General features: G+C 47.7%; 1 protein-coding gene across 1 annotated transcript in view; it reads right to left on the reverse strand.

Annotated features, from left to right (window-relative positions):
- Positions 1–18,718, reverse strand: part of NOTCH1 (notch receptor 1) — a 48,480-nt gene extending 29,762 nt beyond the window's left edge. Inside the window, exons 1-2 of the mRNA XM_073559375.1 lie at positions 18,368–18,718; positions 9,513–9,585 (exon numbers count right to left, since the gene is read on the reverse strand). Of these exons, the coding sequence (XP_073415476.1) occupies positions 9,513–9,585; positions 18,368–18,425 (131 nt within the window). The 5' untranslated portion in view covers positions 18,426–18,718. The remainder of the gene's footprint in view (positions 1–9,512; positions 9,586–18,367) is intronic.
- Between the last annotated feature and the right edge of the window lie 4,201 nt (positions 18,719–22,919).

Consider the following 22,919-nt stretch of genomic DNA (forward strand, 5'->3'; position numbering starts at 1 on the left):
GAGCCGTGTATCTAGTCCTATCTTGTGTGTTACTGTCTGCTGAGCCGTGTATCTAATCCTATCCTGTGTGATACAGTCTGCTGAGCCGTGTATCTAATCCTATCCTGTGTTACTGTCTGCTGAACAGAGTATCTAATCCTATCCTGTGTGATACTGACTGCTGAGCTGTGTATCTAATCCTATCCTGTGTGATACTGTCTGCTGAGCCGTGTATCTAGTCCTATCTTGTGTGATACTGACTGCTGAGCTGTTTATCTAATCCTATCCTGTGTGATACTGTCTGCTGAGCCGTGTATGTAATCCTACCCTGTGTGTTACTGTCTGCTGAGCTGTGTATCTAATCGTATCCTGTGTGATAAAGTCTGCTGAGCTGTGTATCTAATCCTACCCTGTGTGATACTGGGCTGTGTATCTAAATTCTATCCTGTGTGATACTTTCTGCTGAGCCGTGTATCTAATCCTATCCTGTGTGATACTGTCTGCTGAGCAGTGTATCTAATCCTATCCTGTGTGATACTGTCTGCTGAGCAGTGTATCTAATCCTATCCTGTGTGATACTGTCTGCTGAGCAGTGTATCTAATCCTATCCTGTGTGATACTGTCTGCTGAGCAGTGTATCTAATCCTATCCTGTGTGATACTGACTGCTGAGCTGTGTATCTAATCGTATCCTGTGTGATACAGTCTGCTGAGCTGTGTATCTAATCCTACCCTGTGTGATACTGAGCTGTGTATCTAATCCTATCCTGTGTGATACTGGGCTCCCCCTGCAGTCTGTGTCAGAGGGTGGTCTGTGTCGGCACGGTAATAAATTGTGTTATTTCCAGCTTTACAGAAGGACGATAACACCATAGAAATGATAAGAATAATAGGCCTCAGTTACCACAGGAAAACTGTTACTCATAGCAACCAATCACAGCTCAGCTTCTTTTAAACAGCTCTGGTGAAATGAAAGATGGTTAGTGATTGGTTGCTATGTGGAGTGGGCGTGGCTGATACACACAAACTATATATATATATATATATATTATATATATATATATATATTCCAGCAATTTGATGACCATGGGCATGAATAGGCTAATCTGTAAAGTGATCTGGCCCTGGTTGGCTCGTGTGAAATCTGGAGACATTTCACCCAAAGTAGCAAGGAGATGCTAAATACATAGCCAGCTGATTCAGTGTGTGCCTGGCAGTCAGGCGGCAAACCATCACCTGCATCTGAAATTCTTGTTTCAGCTTTTAAAATTACCGTCGTTTTGATGACAGGTTGTGTTTTTTTCCTTGCTGGTGTCCAGTGGGTAAACTGCCTAATCTTTACTGATTGTATATTTAACTATGGTTTTTCCTAACCTGGGCCTGACATTATAGCCATTGATAAAACAGACGTACGACAGGACCTGTAATCAGCATATCCAAGTATATTACTAACAAGTGGAAATTTGCTCTGTTTATATGGTGTAAGACTGAGAATCCACCTGTAGACAGCAGAAAATTAGACTAGGCTCCAGAGTGGGAATGGACAGCTGTGCTTCATACTATGTACAGAGGTGACAGGAAGCAGCAGTGACTTCTACAAAGCATAATAAATGTCCAAAAAAAAGAGGAAGCAAAAATACTACTTTTATTTGCTGCTACAAAAATTAAATTAAAAATGTAAAAAAAAAAATTTGCAACAGAAGTTGCTCGCAAAATGCAAATATCCCGTCATCTATATTACAACCATCTGCAGCACATTTACTACACTTAAGTTCAATAAAACTTGGTACTATTGCCTTGTGCTGATCGCCCCGCTGCCAAGACTCTCAAGATGGCAGATGTTTCTCAGTAACCTTTGACCCCAGTCTTATTTCTGAGTTCAGGGATTGTGGCCATTGTGTGTGCAGCCATCTGCCGCCTCCTCCCCAGAAATACGACAGCAACAATGGAGCAAGAGGGAAAGCACAAAACAAGAAGGGGAAAAGCCCCAGTCTGGGCCGCACAGCAGCGTGGGAATCGGATTGAACTCCAAACAGAAAATATCAGCCACACTTCTCTCCAGTATCAGTCCTGGACTCTTTTTCAGCCAGTCAGTTAAAGCTTGTGAAATAATATTGTGGGAATATGAGGCAATCTGGGGAGATGGACTGGTGGCAATGTTGGCTGCTTCCTACTGAAATTCTTAGAAAATGCACAGAGATCACAATCAGGCAAAACTTCAGTGGTGGCGGAAATCTCCACTGACATAACTGGTGCTTGTATCGATGCTTGCTGCAGTCAGAGTAGCCAGGTTATCCTCTTGGTGGCCTTATGTGGTAGACACAGATTTATGTTCTACTCCCAGTATCCACTCTGCTTTCGCTAGAAATAAAGTTAACCGTGGGAAAGAAGTTTTAAAATGTAAAGGGGTCATGACTTTAATTAGCTCCATCCCCCTCCCTAGCCTCTAAGAGTAATTCACTGAGTGCTCGGAGAAGCTCTAAATGTTTCCAGGTGCTGGAAAGGACTTGGTGTAAGATACAGCCAGCACTCACTATCGAGGACACAATCCTGATCTTACGAATGGACTTTATAGGAGCGAGACATTTCTGTGTTGTGTCATTCTCTTCAAAGAAATATCGGTCACAAAGCTATGGACTTAAGAGGGAAGCTGATAATACCCCCGAGCGCTCAATGGAGACCTATTCATCTAATAAAATAAAATTACCCAAACTTTCATTATGGCAGAGACTGTCCACTTGGGACAATCATTACTTCCCGGGAACCAACCTTGACATCAAATCAGTTTCTGACAACTTTACGTGATGTACATAGATGCAGAATTTGAGGGATTACTGAGCAAAACTCAAAATTGGGTTTTTCCTGTTTCCAAACAGGGGTGAACGATTATTGCCTCTGCCCCCAATTCCCAGTCCTATTTAGAAAGGAAACAAGAACAGTCCATGGTCTCATATCAACTACAGTGCGCTGCGAAAGTATTCGGCTCCCTGGAACTTTTCAACCTTTTCCCACATTTAATGCTTCAAACAAAGATACCAAATGTAAATTTTTGGTGAAGAATCAACAAGTCGAACACAATTGTGAAGTTGAACGAAATTTATTGATTATTTTAAATTTTTGTGGAAATTCAAAAACTGAAAAGTGGAGCTTGCAATATTATTCGGCACTTTCAGTGCAGCAAACTCACTCCAGAAGTTCATTGTGGATCTCTGAATGATCCAGTGTTGTCCTAAATGACTAATGATAAATATAATCCACCTGTGTGTAATCAAGTCTCCGTATAAATGCATCTGCTCTGTGATAGTCTCAGGGTTCTGTTTGAAGCACAGAGAGCATAATGAAGACCAAGGAACACAACAGGCAGGTCCGTGATACTGTTGTGGAGAAGTTTAAAGCCGGATTTGGATACAAAATGATTTCCAAAACTTTAAGCATCCCAAGGAGCACTGTGCAAGCTATCATATTGAAATGGAAGGAGTATCATACCACTGCAAATCTACCAAGACCCCACCATCCCTCTAAACTTTCATCTCAAACAAGGACAAGACTGATCAGAGATGCAGCCAAGAGGCCCATGATCACTCTGGATGAACTGCAGTGATCTGCAGCTGAGGTGGGACAGTCTGTCCATAGGACAACAATCAGTCATACACTGCACAAATCTGATCTTTATGGAAGAGTGGCAAGAAGAAAGCCATTTCTCAAATATATCCATAAAAAGTGTCATTTAAAGTTTGCAACAAGCCTCCTGGGAGACACACCAAACATGTGGAAGAAGGTGCTCTGGTAAGATGAAACCAAAATTGAACTTTTTGGCAACAATGCCAAATAAAATGTTTGGCGTAAAGGCAACACAGCTCATTACCCTGAACACACCATCCCCACTGTCAAACATGGTGGTGGCAGCATCATGGTTTGGGCCTGCTTTTCTTCAGCAGGGACAGGGAAGATGGTTAAAATTGATGGGAAGATGGATGGAGCCAAATACAGGACCATTCTTAAAGAAAACCTGTTGGAGTCTGTAAAAGACCTGAGACGGAGATTTGTCTTCCAACAAGACTATGATCCCAAACATAAAGCAAAATCTACAATGGAATGGTTCACAAATAAACGTATCCAGGTGTTAGAATGGCCAAGTCCAAGTCCAGACCTGAATCCAATCGAGGATCTGTGGAAAGAACTGAAAATTGCTGTTCCAAACGATCTCCATCAAACCTCACTGAGCTCGAGCTGTTTGCCAAGGAAGAATGGGCAAGAATTTCAGTCTCTCGATGTACAAATCTGATAGAGATATACCCCAAGCGACTTGCAGCTGTAATCGCAGCAAAAAGTGGCGCAACAAGGTATTACGTTAAAGGGGCCGAATAATATTGCATGCCCCACATTTCAGTTTTTGAATTTCCACAAAAATTTAAAATAACCAAAACATTTCTATCAACTTTCACAATTGTGTCCCATTTGTTGTTCATTCTTCACCAAAAATTTACATTTGGTATCTTTATGTTTGAAGCATGATATGTGGGAAAAGATTGAAAAGTTCCAGGGGGCCGAATACTTTCGCAAGGCACTGTATAGGAGTTTTCTACTATATGCAGCCTCAGAACACGGACCGCATCTTTAACAGATGCCAGCAGGTTCCCTTGCCTAATGTGGGGATAGTTATTAGAACACCTTCCCCCACCAAAACCACAAGTGATCGGTTTAACCCACTGAGCAGACTGCCTCCTACTCCTCTTCACAGCAGATGGATCTCCACCTGGATGGGAGTTTCATGTGGTTTCTCTACATCTGTTCCAGGAATCTGCGGCCCGTTGTTAAACAGACGTCTATGTAAAATTGGGTAAAATGATCAGATTATCAACCCTGAAAAGAAGTAATAACCTACCCAAGAGACAGATCATTACAACTAATAACCTGTAATATACTGCAAAAGTACATCAGGAGAATCTGAGTAAATTGTCCTCACAGGAGGCATCTTATTGCTCCCCATAGATACCACCCAATTAAATGCGCAGTCATCGGGGGTACTCAGCAAAAAGAAAGTTTCCAAAGCTAAATATGACTCGTCGTTTTCCATCAAGTGTTTATCTCACACTCAGAAATTACTTTTCAAGTCAGGTAACTGTCAATATGGCTATTACAACTCCTCCTGCTTTCATCTTCTGCGAGATCCCCTGTTAATGTCGGAATATGGGAGCAGGGAATTAGGGTACTGTTACACATAGCGACGCACCAACGATCCCGACAATGATACGATCTGGCTAAGATCGTTTGTGCATCGCTAGTAAGCAGTCATACAGGCCAATGTCCATAACGACGCATCAGCGATGTTACTAACGACCACGGCGATCGTTGGCACCTTGTCACACAGTGTCTATTGTAATGATTCCGACTTTGAATAGGCGTCCTTCAGCGCTACCTTTTCCACGCCCCTCCGCTCGGAGTCGCCAACGAGGTCGCTCGTCGTTGATAAAGGGCGTCAAACACAGCGATGCATGCTGGTCAGCGTGACGCCAGCGATCAAAAATGATCCTGGACGTTCGAGCACGATCAGCGACATCGCAGCAGGGCGCCGGTCGTTGCCGCGTGTCACACTAGGCGAGATCGCTGCCGATGTCACTGTTGCGTCACAAAATCGTTGTCGCTTTAGCAATCTCGCTGTGTGTAACGGGGGCTTTAGGGTAGGTTAACATGACTGATTTCTCCACAAATGTGAAAAATGGACCGATTTTTCTGATCAGACTTTGATCAGAATGGCACCAGTTTTTCTTGTATGTGGAGAAAAAAAATAAAATTTCCCCACCTCCTCCTTTCTGTCAGTCTTGCATTGGCGATTTTGATCAGACCCCTTGGATCAAAATCAGACGTGCCTCCAATTTTTTTTGTGAACCACTCAGCCTGAGGGGTGTGTGTGGGGGAGTTAGGAATAAGAAACAAAAAAAAATGTGTACGTGTGCACAGCACCATAGAATATCATAGGCACGAGTACTATCAGTGAAATCCATGGATAGCACTTGAGAAAATCAGTCATGTGCATGAGCCCTCATCCAGGAACCTCAATAAATTCTATAAACAAATATCCAAGATGACCTCTATAAGCCAAGAGACCTGACGAGAAAGGTCTGGCCTCACCCCTTGGTGGCATTCCTCAGGATCCATGACCCCAGTGATTGGAATGATGGATGATGATTTTTGGGAGAACCCCAAGCTCTTTCAACACCAACAAACTCCAAGTGGCCAGGCATGGACAATAGGAGGAAACTGGCTCCTAAAGTATGGGATCATGCTCTTTATTAGGATCCTGGGAGACTGAACAAATGTGAAAGGACAGGGTTTTCCAAAACCGCCTGGACTAAACAAACACGAGGATTTCAAGGTTTTTTGTGACCTCAACCTAAAACAAATGCATCATGTTACCCAGAATCCCCATCATCTGCCGTCAGCCTTGTTAATGTTTTTTTGTCACCATGCTATAAATACACACAGAGTTCTGCAACAGTTCATTGTAATGTATAAGCACCCTGCTCCATTAATTTCCACACTTTGGATGTATGAGGCGGGAAAAAAAAACAAACCTTGCACACTGTCCCCACTGCTCTCTATTAACTCAGCGCAGCCTTGGGGCTTATTTGCATGTTTGACTCATTGAACAAGTTATTAACCTCTATAGAGCTGCGACTCTCCCACCTCTGTATGGACGCTACCCTAGCGAGGAGGTAAATACGATGAATATTAGCACACTGGGCATGGGAACCGCAGGGCAGGGGATGGAACATTAAACTCCAAGAATGGCAGTCAGGCATGGCGTCGCCCCCTAGCACGGCAGCCTATATACTCAGATCCACATTGGCCGGGCACATGGTGCATATAACATCTGCAGTTCCTTATTATCAGCCACTTGTAGATTCTACCCGGGCACAGTGTGTACACAGGACAAAAGGTTAGTTCTGTAAACCAAAAATAATCCGTAACCTGTTTGTTAGAAAACGGACATCAGCGACAAAGAAAGCAGAGTCCATTACAAATGGTTAAAGACGAGAATAGCACTGACAAATACTGTGGTGGCCTCTGTGGCAAAGGAGACAGCTTCAGTAAGAACTTCCCTTAGCCCTTCACAGGTCAGGACTTAGTCCTGTAAATATTGGAGTATTTGTAACACTGTTATCAATGCTTTATCAAACACAGCTATGGTGCCTACAGCATCAAGACCTACGTACAGGGGGCACCATTGATGGCAATATGAAGCATCATGTGCTCCTTTATTGGGGAGTTGTAGGAAAAAAAAAAAAAAGATGAAGGGGGGGGGAGCTGAGACAGTCTGTGCAAACATCTGCTGACTACAGCGCTGGCAGATGGATGGGAAGGGACCTCTCACATCCAGCCCTTGATACAAAGGCTGTAGAGCAGGAGACTCCCCGTCCTCATAACGGGACTACAGGTGGATGAACTTCACATCCTTCTATCGGCACCATAAAGCTCTGTTCATTAGGAAAAGCAGGGTCACAACCAGTATGGCACCATTACAGCTTACACAGTTGTCACCCAGGTAGACTATTCAGTCAGTGGCCTGAGAAAGCTGTGTTCTGGCTGCACCCATGTCCAGTACCCATAGGATAACTGGCCCAATAACCAATGTGACCAAACGAAAAGTTCTGGATATTAACTGTGACGTTTGATTAAAAACTAGGTGCCATCAAGCCCCCAAGCACTTGGAGGTGCCCCCAATATAATCTGGCTGCAAGGTTCAGACTATGCAGATGGGGGGAGACTTGCTCGTTTTACACATCAGCGGCAGAAAAGCAGGAATCTCCTTTCCCTCAGCGGGTTTTATTTCACTTGACTTTCTAATTGGATTTGGGGGAAACATAATGGAACCTTTGTGGACAAAACTGATAAGAGACAGGTGAAATGGAGATGTGGCTGCCAGCCAGTGCGCCATATTGTATCCCAGCCGGGCTCGGATGCCACGCTAGCCTGACGCTTATCTGGACCCAGCGCTGTGATGACAGAGACTCCTACAAAATCAGTAGAGAGCAGAAAAGGGGCAGGGTACAGCAAATACCAGAGATTTCTCATTAACCAATTCACTGAAAATTTACTCCTTATTCTAATCCAGGAGTTTAATTGGTGCAATTAAAGTCCATGGGTTCCTGCAGTGGGGGGAGGGGCAGGATACATGAACACAGGGTGATAATTGCACTTTTCTTTAAAAACGTCCCTTTGGGAAAATTATTTAAGGAGATGATCAGGCTTAAAGTGACTGAGCTACTTAGCATTACACAGCCAAATACACCGGGAGGAACCATTGGAAAACATGCATCAGAACAGTTGTGTTATTCAGAGGGCCCCTGGGATCGGGCAGCCATCTGCCTGCAGATTATGGTCACCACGCTCATTTAAGAACGCTGTTTTCGCAGCTTGCCACCCCGGCTTCGCTTTATCTGGCTTCTAGAGACAAATTACACACAGAATCACAAAAAAAAAAAAAAAATATATCATTGCAGGCGTCGCTCATTTAGATACAGCTGCCGGGAAACTCCTGGAGAGAAATCTGCAGTCACACGCTTCATTCAGACGCTGCAAGAAAACGCACATTCAGGGGATTCATGAGCGTCACGCTGATCTGAAGAACCACCACATCTATCCTACTAGATAAATCTCACTGGGGAAGAAATAGAAGGAAAACTGGCCAATTTTTATTTTTGTACAGACGCTCCCGATTGAGAGGCGAGGGATATTCCATGATGGTGTGCTCTGGATACAAGTTCTCATTGCATCTTCTCTAAAGTTCTATATTTTTTCATTCACTGTCCTCGGGATTGGGGGTGAGTAACAGAATCAGTCCCCAAGAATAAAAAGTGTCCGCAGTGCATTCTGGGCCAGCGGGTGATTAGTTACACAATGGTAATCTGCATCTCTCAATAATGGAGACCACATTTTGAGCGAACCCCAGCTGTCGCTTTTCTCAATGAAAAGAAAACAAGATTTACAGCATCAAGCGGCCATGTGGCTTCAGTGTGAAGGGCGGAGGGAAAAAAGTGGTCTGTATTCATTAGGGGCTGACAATAGAGGGGCTGCCCCTTGTAAGACTGCCTGTCAATGGGCCTGAAGGAGTCGCTATTGTTCATCAGGATCATCCTGGGGGGAAGCTGCCGACATTGCCAGGAAATTGCCTCATGTCTGTGCCCAAATATAACGACAAGTTTGTGCATATAGATATACCGTATATATTTTGTATTTGATTATATAATATAAATATCCCGATGTTGAAAGACTGCAGTCAACCCCTCCCCAGCCTCAATTGACAGAAAGCAATTGTTTGTAGGATATTTGTTTCATTCCCTTATTCCCCTATATAGCGACGTTTATTCCATGTTGCTGTATAGACATGATCATCAGGATAGGTGAATACAGTCAAGCCTTTTCCTGCCTGAAATGGCTGGTAACAGCAAAAACTAGCTGGGCTCTATTATATAGTGACATTTGTGTTTATAGACTCAGGGAGAGATGGCTGTACAAATGACGGTGACTCACCTGCACTCCGTCCCGCTAGCCTCACATCTCCCATTATTCAGGCATGTTTCTCCTGGCTGCGTACACCGTAATCCTGCAAAAAGTCACAGCACCATTAAAGTCTGGCAGCGAAGTACAACAGAAGTTATAAGCTCAGTATTAAAGTATATTACGGTGGATGCAGACTGCGACTGATACATAGAAGCGACAGTTACCCATGTCAATGGGCAGCTTTGCCAGGCACTGGCTATGTCACTAGAAATGGACTCCCCAGAGACATAGACTTCAAACCAAAACAAAAATCACAAGTGCCCCTCTGGAGCAGAGCCTGAAAAGCTGTAACATCATCGTCATGCGCCCTGGACACCGACACAACGACGAACGATCAGAGGCAGGAATCAGAATGATACAACACTGTAACGGGGATGTAGCAGTCTGGTCCTCATATACACACATTACACCAGGGTAGGAGGCACTGCTATGGGGCATCAGCCGGTGGGGCACTACCCTGTGGTCACCTGGCCATGTTTTATCACTGCAGAAAGGAAACACATTCTTCTTAATTCCTGCACTAAAGTCTTGATTTAAAAGAAGCAGAAAGCAAAATTGTGAGAAGTATTTCACAATGAGTGGCTACATATGGGGGAGGGAACAATGGCAGACAATGATTTACAACTACTATGACTTGGTCATGCTGGGAATTGTCGTGTCCAGCAACTTACTTTTGGACGTTTAGTTATGGATCTTTCCGGGACTCTCCATGGGCACTTTTACTAGTTATGTCTCGTTGTCACGGTATATTACTACTTGAGAGGTATGCCCCCAACAAGGTTTAGAAACATGAGGACTAGATTGTGCCACATCTTAAGGGTCATTCCTCAGCATCACTACTGATGGCATAATACCCCCCTGTGTCCTGAAGTACCCGGTGAGGGGGAGGGGACGTGTGACATACAAACAATGCCACCACCCCTCCAGGCGGCTCCTGGGAAAACACAACAGCTGCAGAGCAGGGTCTATTCTTCATTCCCAACAAAGAGGGAAATCAGAGCTGGCCATTGTGAGGAGCCACACACCTCTTGGCATATTGTTCAGCACAGGACAGGAATCCATGTCCTGCTCCCCCGTCACATAATACCTGCAGCCCAGAGCTGGGACTATAATAACCCCCTGCTAGGAGAGCACACTGCCGCCTGTGTTTCCCTCCTGGAGAGGGGGCATCAAAGAGAAGGCCAATTAACTCTTCAGAACAAAACCTCTCTCAAAAAAAACACACTAGAGGAGCCATGCTCCACCTGTGAGGCCATGACTGCTGTGATACTACAAACCCCAGCGAGCTATGGCAGCCTCTCTTATAAGCCATGGACTGGGACACAACAGATACTAGGAGGACAGAAGTGACAATGAGGACTGGGCGCCAATCCTGTTATGTCAGACATATTGGAAGTATCCCAATTTTTCCAGACTTGGGTACAATTAGCAAAATGAAGAAAATACAACAGTCTGATTTTCACTCTGTATCGTTCTCTTATGGACTGCTGAAATAGTCAGACGCTTGGAAACTCAGAAGTTTAAGAACCAGACAAGTGTGACATTCACCCCCTCCCTCCCATTTCCATGCAAGTCATTCTGCGATAGGAAATGATCTGAGCTGTGAAACTAGACGGGGAAAGTTTGCGCCTCCAGCTTCTTCGTAGAGGAACAGATTTCAACTCCAAAACAAGTTCAGAGACTTGTCCGCCGAGCACATGGGGCAAACCTAAATGTTATACTCCACCGTGATGGAGCGAGCACATCGTCAAATACAAGCGTTCCAGCAGGGCAGAGACATGATCCAGTGTAACCCAGAGCGCCCAGCTGTCACTACTGACCCCAGCACCACTGCAGCCCGAACATCAAGCACTAGGATAGCCTGCTAAGCCCCTCACTGCCAATCACTATCAATAGACACTGATGGGAAAAATGGGAAAAGTCAAAAACTTTGCACAGTGCAAAAGTCAAGTTCTCATCTACTTCCTAATATGATCACCGGGGGGCACTGCTTCACATAAAGACCCCCACCCCCAGTTACATAATAGCAATAAAGTATCTAAGTAAAAAAAAGACATTTCTATATAAACATGATATGTAACCCTTCCTGATCCAGCATTTCCTGTACTGATAACTACTGTTGTGGTAGGGGGAGACACAGCGCCTGTGGGGGGCTGATTAAGGAGAAATGTCAGTGAAGATACAAGGCGAGGACACCTATGCGTGGGGGGACTCTGCTTCCGTTAATAAACAGAAAGCAGAAGAATAACTGCGGAAACCCTCAAAATGGAGCAGACAGTGAAGCCGCTGCAATGACTGCAAGCTCATGGGACAAGACATCCAGTAACAGCAGCGGCCCCACTAGAAGAGATTTCATAGGTATGAACAGAAAATAATCCAGGCCTGAAACCAGGTGGACCCCAAAATACAAAGAATCCCCCAATTAGACCTAATGACCACCCATACACGACCAGCAGTCCCCTCACCATAAGATTTTAAAAATGGAACCTCATAGCACCTCCAATCTCCACCGACCACAACCCAAGGCATCAGCTGTCAGAAGTCACAGATGTCAGAGGGGTTTTTTTTTTGCCAAAACACCAAAAACTCAAATGCAAAAGAGACAATGAGAAGATGAATCTGCAGCTCCCTCCACCTGGGAACTAGAAGGCCCAGCACGCTCAGCACCTCACTGGCAGTTTGGTGCCCAGGCTGTCTGCACCTTGTGTACCACAATTACAAAACACTGTGAGAAGGATGAGACTGTCACACACACCCCATCCCCAGAGGTCTACACACTGCTCCCCAATAATGAGTGGAGGGGTCATAGACCCAGGACAGGAGCAACAGTTGTATGACAGAGACTCATTTGCACCCACCAAAAGCAGCTGAAGATTGTCAGCTCCACAGGTCAGACATGAGTGATCAGAGCCTTGTGATTATACAGTACACGGTACCAGTCCGTACACCGCTCCCGCACATTACACGGGACCAGTCCGTACACCGCTCCCGCACCTTACACGGTACCAGTCCGTACACCGCTCCCGCATCTTACACGGTACCAGTCCGTACACCGCTCCCGCACGTTACACTGTATCAGTCCGTACACCGCTCCCGCACGTTACACTGTATCAGTATCTATGCACAGCGTCTGCAGTGTGACACTATCAGTCCGTACACTGCTCTCGCACGTTACACTGCATCAGTCCGTACACTGCTCCCGCACGTTACACTGTATCATCACTCCGTACACCGCTCCCGCACGTTACACTGTATCACTCCGTACACCGCTCCCGCACGTTACACTGTATGACTCCGTACACTGCATCAGTCCGTACACCGCTCCCACACGTTACACTGTATGACTCCATACACCGCATCACTCCGTACACCGCTCCCGCACGTTACACTGCATCACTCCGTACACCGCTCCCGCACGTTACACTGCATCACTCCGTACACCGCTCCCGCACGTTACACTGCATCACTCCGTACACCGCTCCCGCACGTTACACTGCATCACTCCGTACACCGCTCCCGCACGTTACACTGCATCACTCCGTACACCGCTCCCGCACGTTACACTGCATCACTCCGTACACCGCTCCCGCACATTACACTGTATGACTCCGTACACCGCTCCCGCACATTACACTGTATGACTCCGTACACTGCATCAGTCCGTACACTGCTCCTGCACATTACACTGTATCAGTCCGTACACTGCATCAGTCCATACACTGCTCCTGCACGTTACACTGCATCAGTCCATACACTGCTCCCTCACGTTACACTGCATCAGTCCATACACTGCTCCCTCACGTTACACTGCATCACTCCGTACACTGCATCACTCCGTACACAGCTCCCTCATGGTACACTGCATCACTCCGTACACAGCTCCCTCACGTTACACTGCATCACTCCGTACACCGCTCCCGCACGTTACACTGCATCACTCCGTACACCGCTCCCGCACGTTACACTGTATGACTCCGTACACTGCATCAGTCCGTACACCGCTCCCACACGTTACACTGTATGACTCCATACACCGCATCACTCCGTACACCGCTCCCGCACGTTACACTGCATCACTCCGTACACCGCTCCCGCACGTTACACTGCATCACTCCGTACACCGCTCCCGCACGTTACACTGCATCACTCCGTACACCGCTCCCGCACGTTACACTGCATCACTCCGTACACCGCTCCCGCACGTTACACTGCATCACTCCGTACACCGCTCCCGCACATTACACTGTATGACTCCGTACACCGCTCCCGCACATTACACTGTATGACTCCGTACACTGCATCAGTCCGTACACTGCTCCTGCACATTACACTGTATCAGTCCATACACTGCTCCCGCACGTTACACTGCATCAGTCCATACACTGCTCCCTCACGTTACACTGCATCAGTCCATACACTGCTCCCGCACGTTACACTGCATCACTCCGTACACTGCTCCCTCACGTTACACTGCATCACTCCGTACACAGCTCCCTCATGGTACACTGCATCACTCCGTACACAGCTCCCTCACGTTACACTGCATCAGTCCGTACACTGCATCACTCCGTACACAGCTCCCTCACGTTACACTGCATCAGTCCGTACACTGCATCAGTCCGTACACTGCTCCCGCACGTTACACTGCATCACTCTGTACACTGCTCCCTCCGTACACTGCATCACTCCGTACACAGCTCCCGCACGTTACACTGTATCACTCCGTACACAGCTCCTGTATGTTACACACTATCAGTATCTATTCACAGCGTCTGCAGTGTGACACTATCAGTCCGTACACCGCTCCCGCACCTTACACGGTACCAGTCCGTACACCGCTCCCGCACCTTACACGGTATCAGTCCGTACACCGCTCCCGCACCTTACACGGTACCAGTCCGTACACCGCTCCCGCACCTTACACGGTACCAGTCCGTACACCGCTCCCGCACGTTACACTGTATCAGTATCTATGCACAGCGTCTGCAGTGTGACACTGTATCAGTCCGCACACTGCTCTCGCACGTTACACTGCATCAGTCCGTACACTGCATCAGTCCGTACACTGCTCCCGCACGTTACACTGCATCAGTCCGTACACCGCTCCCGCACGTTACACTGCATCAGTCCGTACACCGCTCCCGCACGTTACACTGTATGACTCCGTACACTGCATCAGTCCGTACACCGCTCCCGCACGTTACACTGTATGACTCCGTACACCGCTCCCGCACATTACACTGTATCAGTCCGTACACCGCTCCCGCACATTACACTGTATCAGTATCTATGCACAGCGTCTGCAGTGTGACACTATCAGTCTGTACACTGCTCTCGCACGTTACACTGCATCAGTCCGTACACTGCTCCCGCACGTTACACTGCATCAGTCCGTACACTGCTCCCGCACGTTACACTGCATCAGTCCGTACACTGCTCCCGCACGTTACACTGCATCAGTCCGTACACCGCTCCCGCACGTTACACTGCATCAGTCCGTACACCGCTCCCGCACGTTACACTGCATCAGTCCGTACACCGCTCCCGCACGTTACACTGTATGACTCCGTACACCGCTCCCGCACATTACACTGTATCAGTCCGTACACCGCTCCCGCACATTACACTGTATCAGTATCTATGCACAGCGTCTGCAGTGTGACACTATCAGTCCGTACACTGCTCTCGCACGTTACACTGCATCAGTCCGTACACTGCTCCCGCACGTTACACTGTATCACTCCGTACTCCGCTCCCGCACGTTGCACTGTATGACTCCGTACACTGCATCAGTCCGTACACCGCTCCCGCACGTTACACTGTATGACTCCGTACACCGCATCACTCCGTACACCGCTCCCGCACATTACACTGCATCACTCCGTACACCGCTCCCGCACGTTACACTGCATCACTCCGTACACTGCATCAGTCCGTACACTGCTCCCGCACGTTACACTGTATCAGTCCGTACACTGCATCAGTCCATACACTGCTCCCGCATGTTACACTGCATCAGTCCGTACACTGCATCAGTCCATACACTGCTCCCGCACGTTACACTGCATCAGTCCGTACACTGCATCAGTCCGTACACTGCTCCCGCACGTTACAATGCATCACTCCGTACACCGCTCCCGCACGTTACACTGCATCACTCCGTACACTGCATCAGTCCGTACACTGCTCCTGCACGTTACACTGTATCAGTCCGTACACTGCATCAGTCCATACACTGCTCCCGCATGTTACACTGCATCAGTCCGTACACTGCATCAGTCCATACACTGCTCCCGCACGTTACACTGCATCAGTCCGTACACTGCTCCCGCACGTTACAATGCATCACTCCGTACACTGCTCCCTCACGTTACAATGCATCACTCCGTACACAGCTCCTGTATGTTACACTGTATCAGTATCTATTCACAGCGTCTGCAGTGTGACACTATCAGTCCGTACACTGCTCCCGCACGGTACACTGCATCTGCACGTTACACTGTATCAGTCCGTACACAGCTCCCGCACGTTACACCGTATCACTCTGTACACAGCTCCTGTATGTTACACTGTATCAGTATCTAATCACAGCGTCTGCAGTGTGACACTGTATCAGTCCGTACACTGCTCCCGCACGGTACACTGCATCAGTCCGTACACTGCATCTGCACGTTACACTGTATCAGTCCGTACGTTACACTATCAGTCTGTACACAGCTCCTGTATGTTACACTGTATCAGTATCTATTCACAGCGTCTGCAGTGTGACACTGCATCAGTCCGTACACTGCTCCCGCACGTTACACTGCATCAGTCCGTACACTGCTCCCGCACGTTACACTGCATCAGTCCGTACACTGCTCCCGCACGTTACACTGCATCAGTCCGTACACTGCTCCCGCACGTTACACTGCATCAGTCCGTACACTGCTCCCGCACGTTACACTGCATCAGTCCGTACACTGCTCCCGCACGTTACACTGCATCAGTCCGTACACTGCTCCCGCACGTTACACTGCATCAGTCCGTACACTGCTCCCGCACGTTACACTGCATCAGTCCGTACACTGCTCCCGCACGTTACACTGCATCAGTCCGTACACTGCATCAGTCCGTACACTGCTCCCGCACGTTACACTGCATCAGTCCGTACACTGCTCCCGCACGTTACACTGCATCAGTCCGTACACTGCTCCCTCATGTTACACTGAATCAGTCCGTACACTGCATCAGTCCGTACACTGCTCCCGCACGGTACACTGCATCAGTCCGTACACTGCTCCCGCACGGTACACTGCATCAGTCCGTACACTGCTCCCGCACGGTACACTGCATCAGTCCGTACACTGCTCCCGCACGGTACACTGCATCAGTCCGTACACTGCTCCCGCACGGTACACTGCATCAGTCCGTACACTGCTCCCGCACGGTACACTGCATCAGTCCGTACACTGCTCCCGCACGGTACACTGCATCAGTCCGTACACTGCTCCCGCACGGTACACTGCATCAGTCCGTACACTGCTCCCGCACGGTACACTGCATCAGTCCGTACACTGCATCTGCACGTTACACTGTATCAGTCCGTACGTTACACTATCAGTCTGTACACAGCTCCTGTATGTTACACTGTATCAGTATCTATTCACAGCGTCTGCAGTGTGACACTATCAGTCCGTACACTGCATCTGCACGTTACACTGTATCAGTCCATACACAGCTCCCGCACGTTACACTGTATCACTCTGTACACAGCTCCTGTATGTTACACTGTATCAGTATCTATTCACAGCGTCTGTAGTGACTGTATCAGTCCGTACACTGCTCCCGCACGATACACTGTATCAGTCTGTACACTGCATCAGTCTGTACACTGCTCCCTCATGTTACACTGAATCAGTCCGTACACTGCTCCCGCACGTTACACTGAATCAGTCCGTACACTGCTCCCGCACGTTACACTGCATCAGTCCGTACACTGCTCCCGCACGTTACACTGCATCAGTCCGTACACTGCTCCCGCACGTTACACTGCATCAGTCCGTACACTGCTCCCGCACGTTACACTGCATCAGTCCGTACACTGCTCCCACACGTTACACTGCATCAGTCCGTACACTGCTCCCGTATGTTACACTGTATCAGTACCTATGCACAGCGCCTGCAGAGTGACGCTGTATCAGTATCTATTCACAGCGTCTGCAGTGTGACACTGTATCAGTATCTATTCACAGCGTCTGCAGTGTGACACTGTATCAGTACCTATGCACAGCGCCTGCAGTGTGACACTGTATCAGTACCTATGCACAGTGCCTGCAGTGTGACACTGTATCAGTACCTATGCACAGCGCCTGCAGTGTGACACTGTATCAGTACCTATGCACAGCGCCTGCAGTGTGACACTGTATCAGTACCTATGCACAGCGCCTGCAGTGTGACACTGTATCAGTACCTATGCACAGCGCCTGCAGTGTGACACTGTATCAGTACCTATCCACAGCGCCTGCAGTGTGACACTGTATCAGTACCTATGCACAGCGCCTGCAGTGTGACACTGTATCAGTACCTATGCACAGCGCCTGCAGTGTGACACTGTATCAGTACCTATGCACAGCGCCTGCAGTGTGACACTGTATCAGTACCTATGCACAGCGCCTGCAGTGTGACACTGTATCAGTACCTATGCACAGCGCCTGCAGTGTGACACTGTATCAGTACCTATGCACAGCGCCTGCAGTGTGACACTGTATCAGTACCTATGCACAGCGCCTGCAGTGTGACGCTGTCGGTCTGTGTGGAGTGTCAGCTCTTGGACTCACGCTTACCGTGTGCTGTGACTACCAGCGCCAGGACCAGTATAGCGGCGGCTCCTGCCCGCTCCATTCCTCCTGGATGCGGCTACAGCAGACACATAAGTCCCGGAGAACGGCGGCTCCTCGGTGTAATCCCGGCTCCTCGCCTATCTCCCGCACTGTGGCCGCTTCCTCCGCGCAGGAGTCCGTTCGCGCTCTTTCAGTCCCCGGAGCCGCAGTTCTGCTCCAGGTCTCAGCAGGGAAATGCCAGAGTGAGCGCTCAGCGTTGGGTGTGCGCGACCGGCCAGTCTCCTTCCGCCGGCAGAGGGAGGGACTACTGCACAAACTTCAAAAGTTGTGACTTGTGGCTGCGGAGGGATCGGGCTGATGCTCCCTCTCATTACCATGTGAATGGGAGTGTGGAGGGCGCTGAGCGATCGGGGAGGAGGGGGAAGGGTCCGGGGGTGCTGGCTATGGCTGCAGGCACAAGGGACTGGTGACAGGAAGAGCTGTCAGGGGACTGTAACTCCCAGCAGTGTGCAGGGCTGTGATTGCTACTCACATCATGTCACATGGGTCATCAGAGAAACCATAGGCTATAGAGCCAGCTGGTACTTGTGGTTCTATTGGCCACAGCTAAACTTAAACCGATAAGTGAGGGGACTGCGGCAGAAAACGCTACAGTGACCCCTAACATAGGCCCTATTTTATGCAGGGCCTGCAGACAACCCCTTTAGTGCTGATTTTACACCGATGAGAAGGTTCCCATTATCATGTGAAATCTCTGGATCTTTCCAGGCCTCCGATTCCCTCTATGGCAGGGTTCCCCAACTCCAGTCCTCAAGGCCCACCAACAGGTCATGTTTTCAGGATTTCCTTATTATTGCTCAGGTGATAATTCCACAAAGGAAATCCTGAAAACATGACCTGTTGGTGGGTCCTGAGGACTGGAGTTGGGGAACCCTGCTTTAGAGGGTGCCCCAAAAACGCCATTACAGCTCAGACCCTGGGACCTTACTGACTGCTCCAAGCAGCGCCTTGGCCGGCCCTGAAAGGGTTACCCGAGGCCACCCTCAGGCACAGGCCATGTGGTCAGGGCACAGTATGGATTTCAGCAATGGAGGACTGGATACAACCATCTGTCACCCCCTCCCCCTGGCGTCACTGGGATGGATCCACTGCAGTAATGGTTGGGAGACCGGACAATATGATGTGAGGGATAACTATTTACTTCAGTCTTCAACAGGTTAAAAAGTGGTAAACGGTGGTAATGGCCACTCCTCGCCTTTATTCACCACAATTTCCTGAAGGATTGAGGAGGGTTATGGTGAGATTCCTCTATTTATGCCATCCCCTACACAAAATGCCCCAAAATCCTGGTTGCCGCAAAACATTGGACAAATTGCCCATTTTGTGTTTTATTTCTTCATCGTTTTCAAGCTCTGCTTGCTGTCAGTGAATGAGAACAGCCCTGACCTGGTCCTGTTTACTCCTGAACCACCATCCCGAGATCTAAGAGAACTAGGTATGGACCCCAGCAAAAACCTTAATGACGGCCATGCTGGTTTTCACCCTTCAGATAAATGGAGAAAGAAGAATATCTAAAGGGATATTCCCATCGCCAAGATCCTATCCCAATATGTAGTAGGTGTAATAATAACAATAATAGCAACTACCTCCAATTAGAAATGTAGTAGAGTTTTTCTGATACTCTATGTCTCTTTCCTCATGGGCAGGCATTGCAGGACCTTAGGTAGCCATGGTTACGACCACTAAGAACTAGCTTACTGTCACTATATCAGTGGTTGTAACCATGGATACCTAAGGTCCTGCAATGCCTGCCCATGAGGATAGAGACATAGAGTATCAGAAACACTAAACTACATTCCTAATAAAGGTAGGGACTAATATTATTATTACACCTACTAAATAATGGGATAGGATCTCGGAGATGGAAATATCCCTTTAAATCTCCAGAATCCTGACAGGTGATGCATTATATTCACTGAGGAAAGGATGAGGATCTGGAGCGTGTAGGGACTGCTGCTGATCAGGAGCGATCACAGCCGCAGATCACTGACAGCTCAGTCTTCCCCGTCCAATGTCTGCAGCTGAGTGCAGAGCAGTCCCTTCCCTGTCCTTATAATCAGTGGTTACTTGTAACTTTGTAGCTTCACTGACACCTGATGTGTCACATCCATGCTGGCTTCCAGTTAGCGCTCAGGCTCCGGGCCTTCACTGTCACTGACGTCCTCTGCAGGTTCGGGCCGGTACCACTCGTGCTTGGCTGCGTCGCTGACACCAGGTACTTACTCAATGGTGAGATACAGAAGGTAACATCTCCAATAAGGCAACAGAATGCAGGGTATTATGGAAGCTTAGGCAAGAGCAAAGATTCCAAAGGACATCCAGCAGAATTGTGAATGCAGCTCTGAATGTGAAGATAATACACACACATAATACGCATATGCTGTGGGTATACACGGATGCTTTGGGTGGGAGTACGCGGAGGACATGACCCACTTCTGGGGGCACTGCACACCCCCACAGTCTAATTTAGGGCGTTTGTCGGTCTATAGATGATTGAAATAGAGCAGATTGGGCCCTTCGCCGGATACTCCGCAGTGATGCCATTGTTTGTTGGCATTTATTGTGCCAGCACTGGTACCACCCTTGGTCTGTGGCACCCAGATGTAGGCGATACATGACTGATATTGGCCGCATTTATCCACAGGATGAAGCCAAATCTGCGGGGAATTCTCTGATTTAATACAAGTTATGTGAAATGGAAATCCGCTATTTAGTTATCACTCTCATGTAAGAGGTGGAAATCCCCCGCAGACTGAGCATGGCATCGCCCCAGTGTAATTACAGTTACCTGGCACTGGCAGGAGGATTATATTAGAAAAAAGCCTTCCCCGGGCAATGACAGAATCGGGGGCCCAGAGTATAGGAAGATGAATTTACTCCTGCGGAATGTGGAAATCTGTGCTGGAAGCAGCGCTGAAAAGTCAGAGATCAATTCATCAATCCGGTGAAGCTAGAAACTGGTGGGTAGTTGTGGGAAATGTGCTGACTTTTGGCGTTTAATGCCAGCTCCACCAGCAAAAGCTATGCGATTTCAGAAATCTCATGCACACATTGTTTTTTTTCCTGACTGATTTGGAAAACTGCTGCGTTTTTGCAAACTTCAGCATGTCACTTCTTTCAGTTTTTTTTTTTTACAGCGTTTTTTCACCCATATAAAGCAATGAGTAAGTGCAAAAATGAGAGATTTTGCTGCAAAAACCTTAAAAAAGTTGCATCATGATTTTTTGGGGGGCACTAAACTTTATCGCCATGCACAAGAGACAACAAAAACGCAGCAAATGAAAAGCAGCAAAACCTGCTGTTTGTAAGCAACTTCTTTGCTGCCAAGAGAGCAAGTTTTGCCTGCAGAAAAAAAAAAGCAGCAAAAACGCAACATGTGAACACAGCCTAAGGGATAAAATGCCCTTTGTTATGAATCAGTCTCAAGGCTCTGTTTAGTTTAATCAGATTATTTTTGGGTAATAATACCTGAGGGGGGGGATTCATTTCTGTCATGTGCTCTCTGCTCCTTTCAGGGGGGCACACAATGGCTAGGAGCTTATGTTCCCGGGGATGCTAGTTTTCTCCCACCATGTCAGGCTATGTGCCCACGTAGTTTTTAGGTGCTGCGGATTTCTCCCTGCGGATTTTGTAAAATTCGCAGGTAAATCCGCAGGTCAAAAGACCTGCGGTTTACCTGCGGATTATCTGCAGTTTCTCACCTCACAATGGTGAAGGTAGGAATCCGCACAAAGAATTGACATGCTGCGGATTGTAACCCGCAGCAAATTCGCGCGGATCCGCAGCGTGTGCACATACCCTCAGTGTCTGCTGAGGTGTTGTCAAGTGGGAAAACTTGCTCATAGCAACCAATCACAGCTCAGCTACTTTTAACCAGCTCTGGTGAAATGAGAGATGCTTAGTGATTGGTTGCAAGGAAAACTGTTGCTCATAGCAACCAATCACAGCTCAGCTTCTTTTGAACAGCTCTGGTAAAATGAAAGATGCTTTGTGATTGGTTGGTGATACACACACACATACAGTTGTGGCCAAAAGTATTGACACCTCTGCAATTCTGTCAGATAATCATCAGTTTCTTCCTGAAAATGATTGCAAACACAAATTCTTTGAAGTATTATTATCTTCATTTAATTTGTCTTAAATAAAAAAACACAAAAGAGAATGAAGCAAAAAGCAAAACATTGATCATTTCACACAAAACTCCAAAATTGGGCCAGACAAAAGTATTGGCACCCTCAGCCTAATACTTGGTTGCACAACCTTTAGCCAAAATAACTGCGACCAACTGCTTCCGGTAACCATCAATGAGTTTCTTACAATGCTCTGCTGGAATTTTACACCATTCTTCTTTGGCAAACTGCTCCAGGTCCCTGATATTTGAAGGGTGCCTTCTCCAAACTGCCATTTTTAGATCTCTCCACAGGTGTTCTATGGGATTCAGGTCTGGACTCATTGCTGGCCACCTTAGAAGTCTCCAGTGCTTTCACTCAAACCA

Source organism: Dendrobates tinctorius, unplaced genomic scaffold (genome assembly GCF_039654945.1).
Source record: "Dendrobates tinctorius isolate UK_male_01 unplaced genomic scaffold, ASM3965494v1 ptg000013l, whole genome shotgun sequence".
NCBI lineage: Eukaryota > Metazoa > Chordata > Amphibia > Anura > Dendrobatidae > Dendrobates > Dendrobates tinctorius.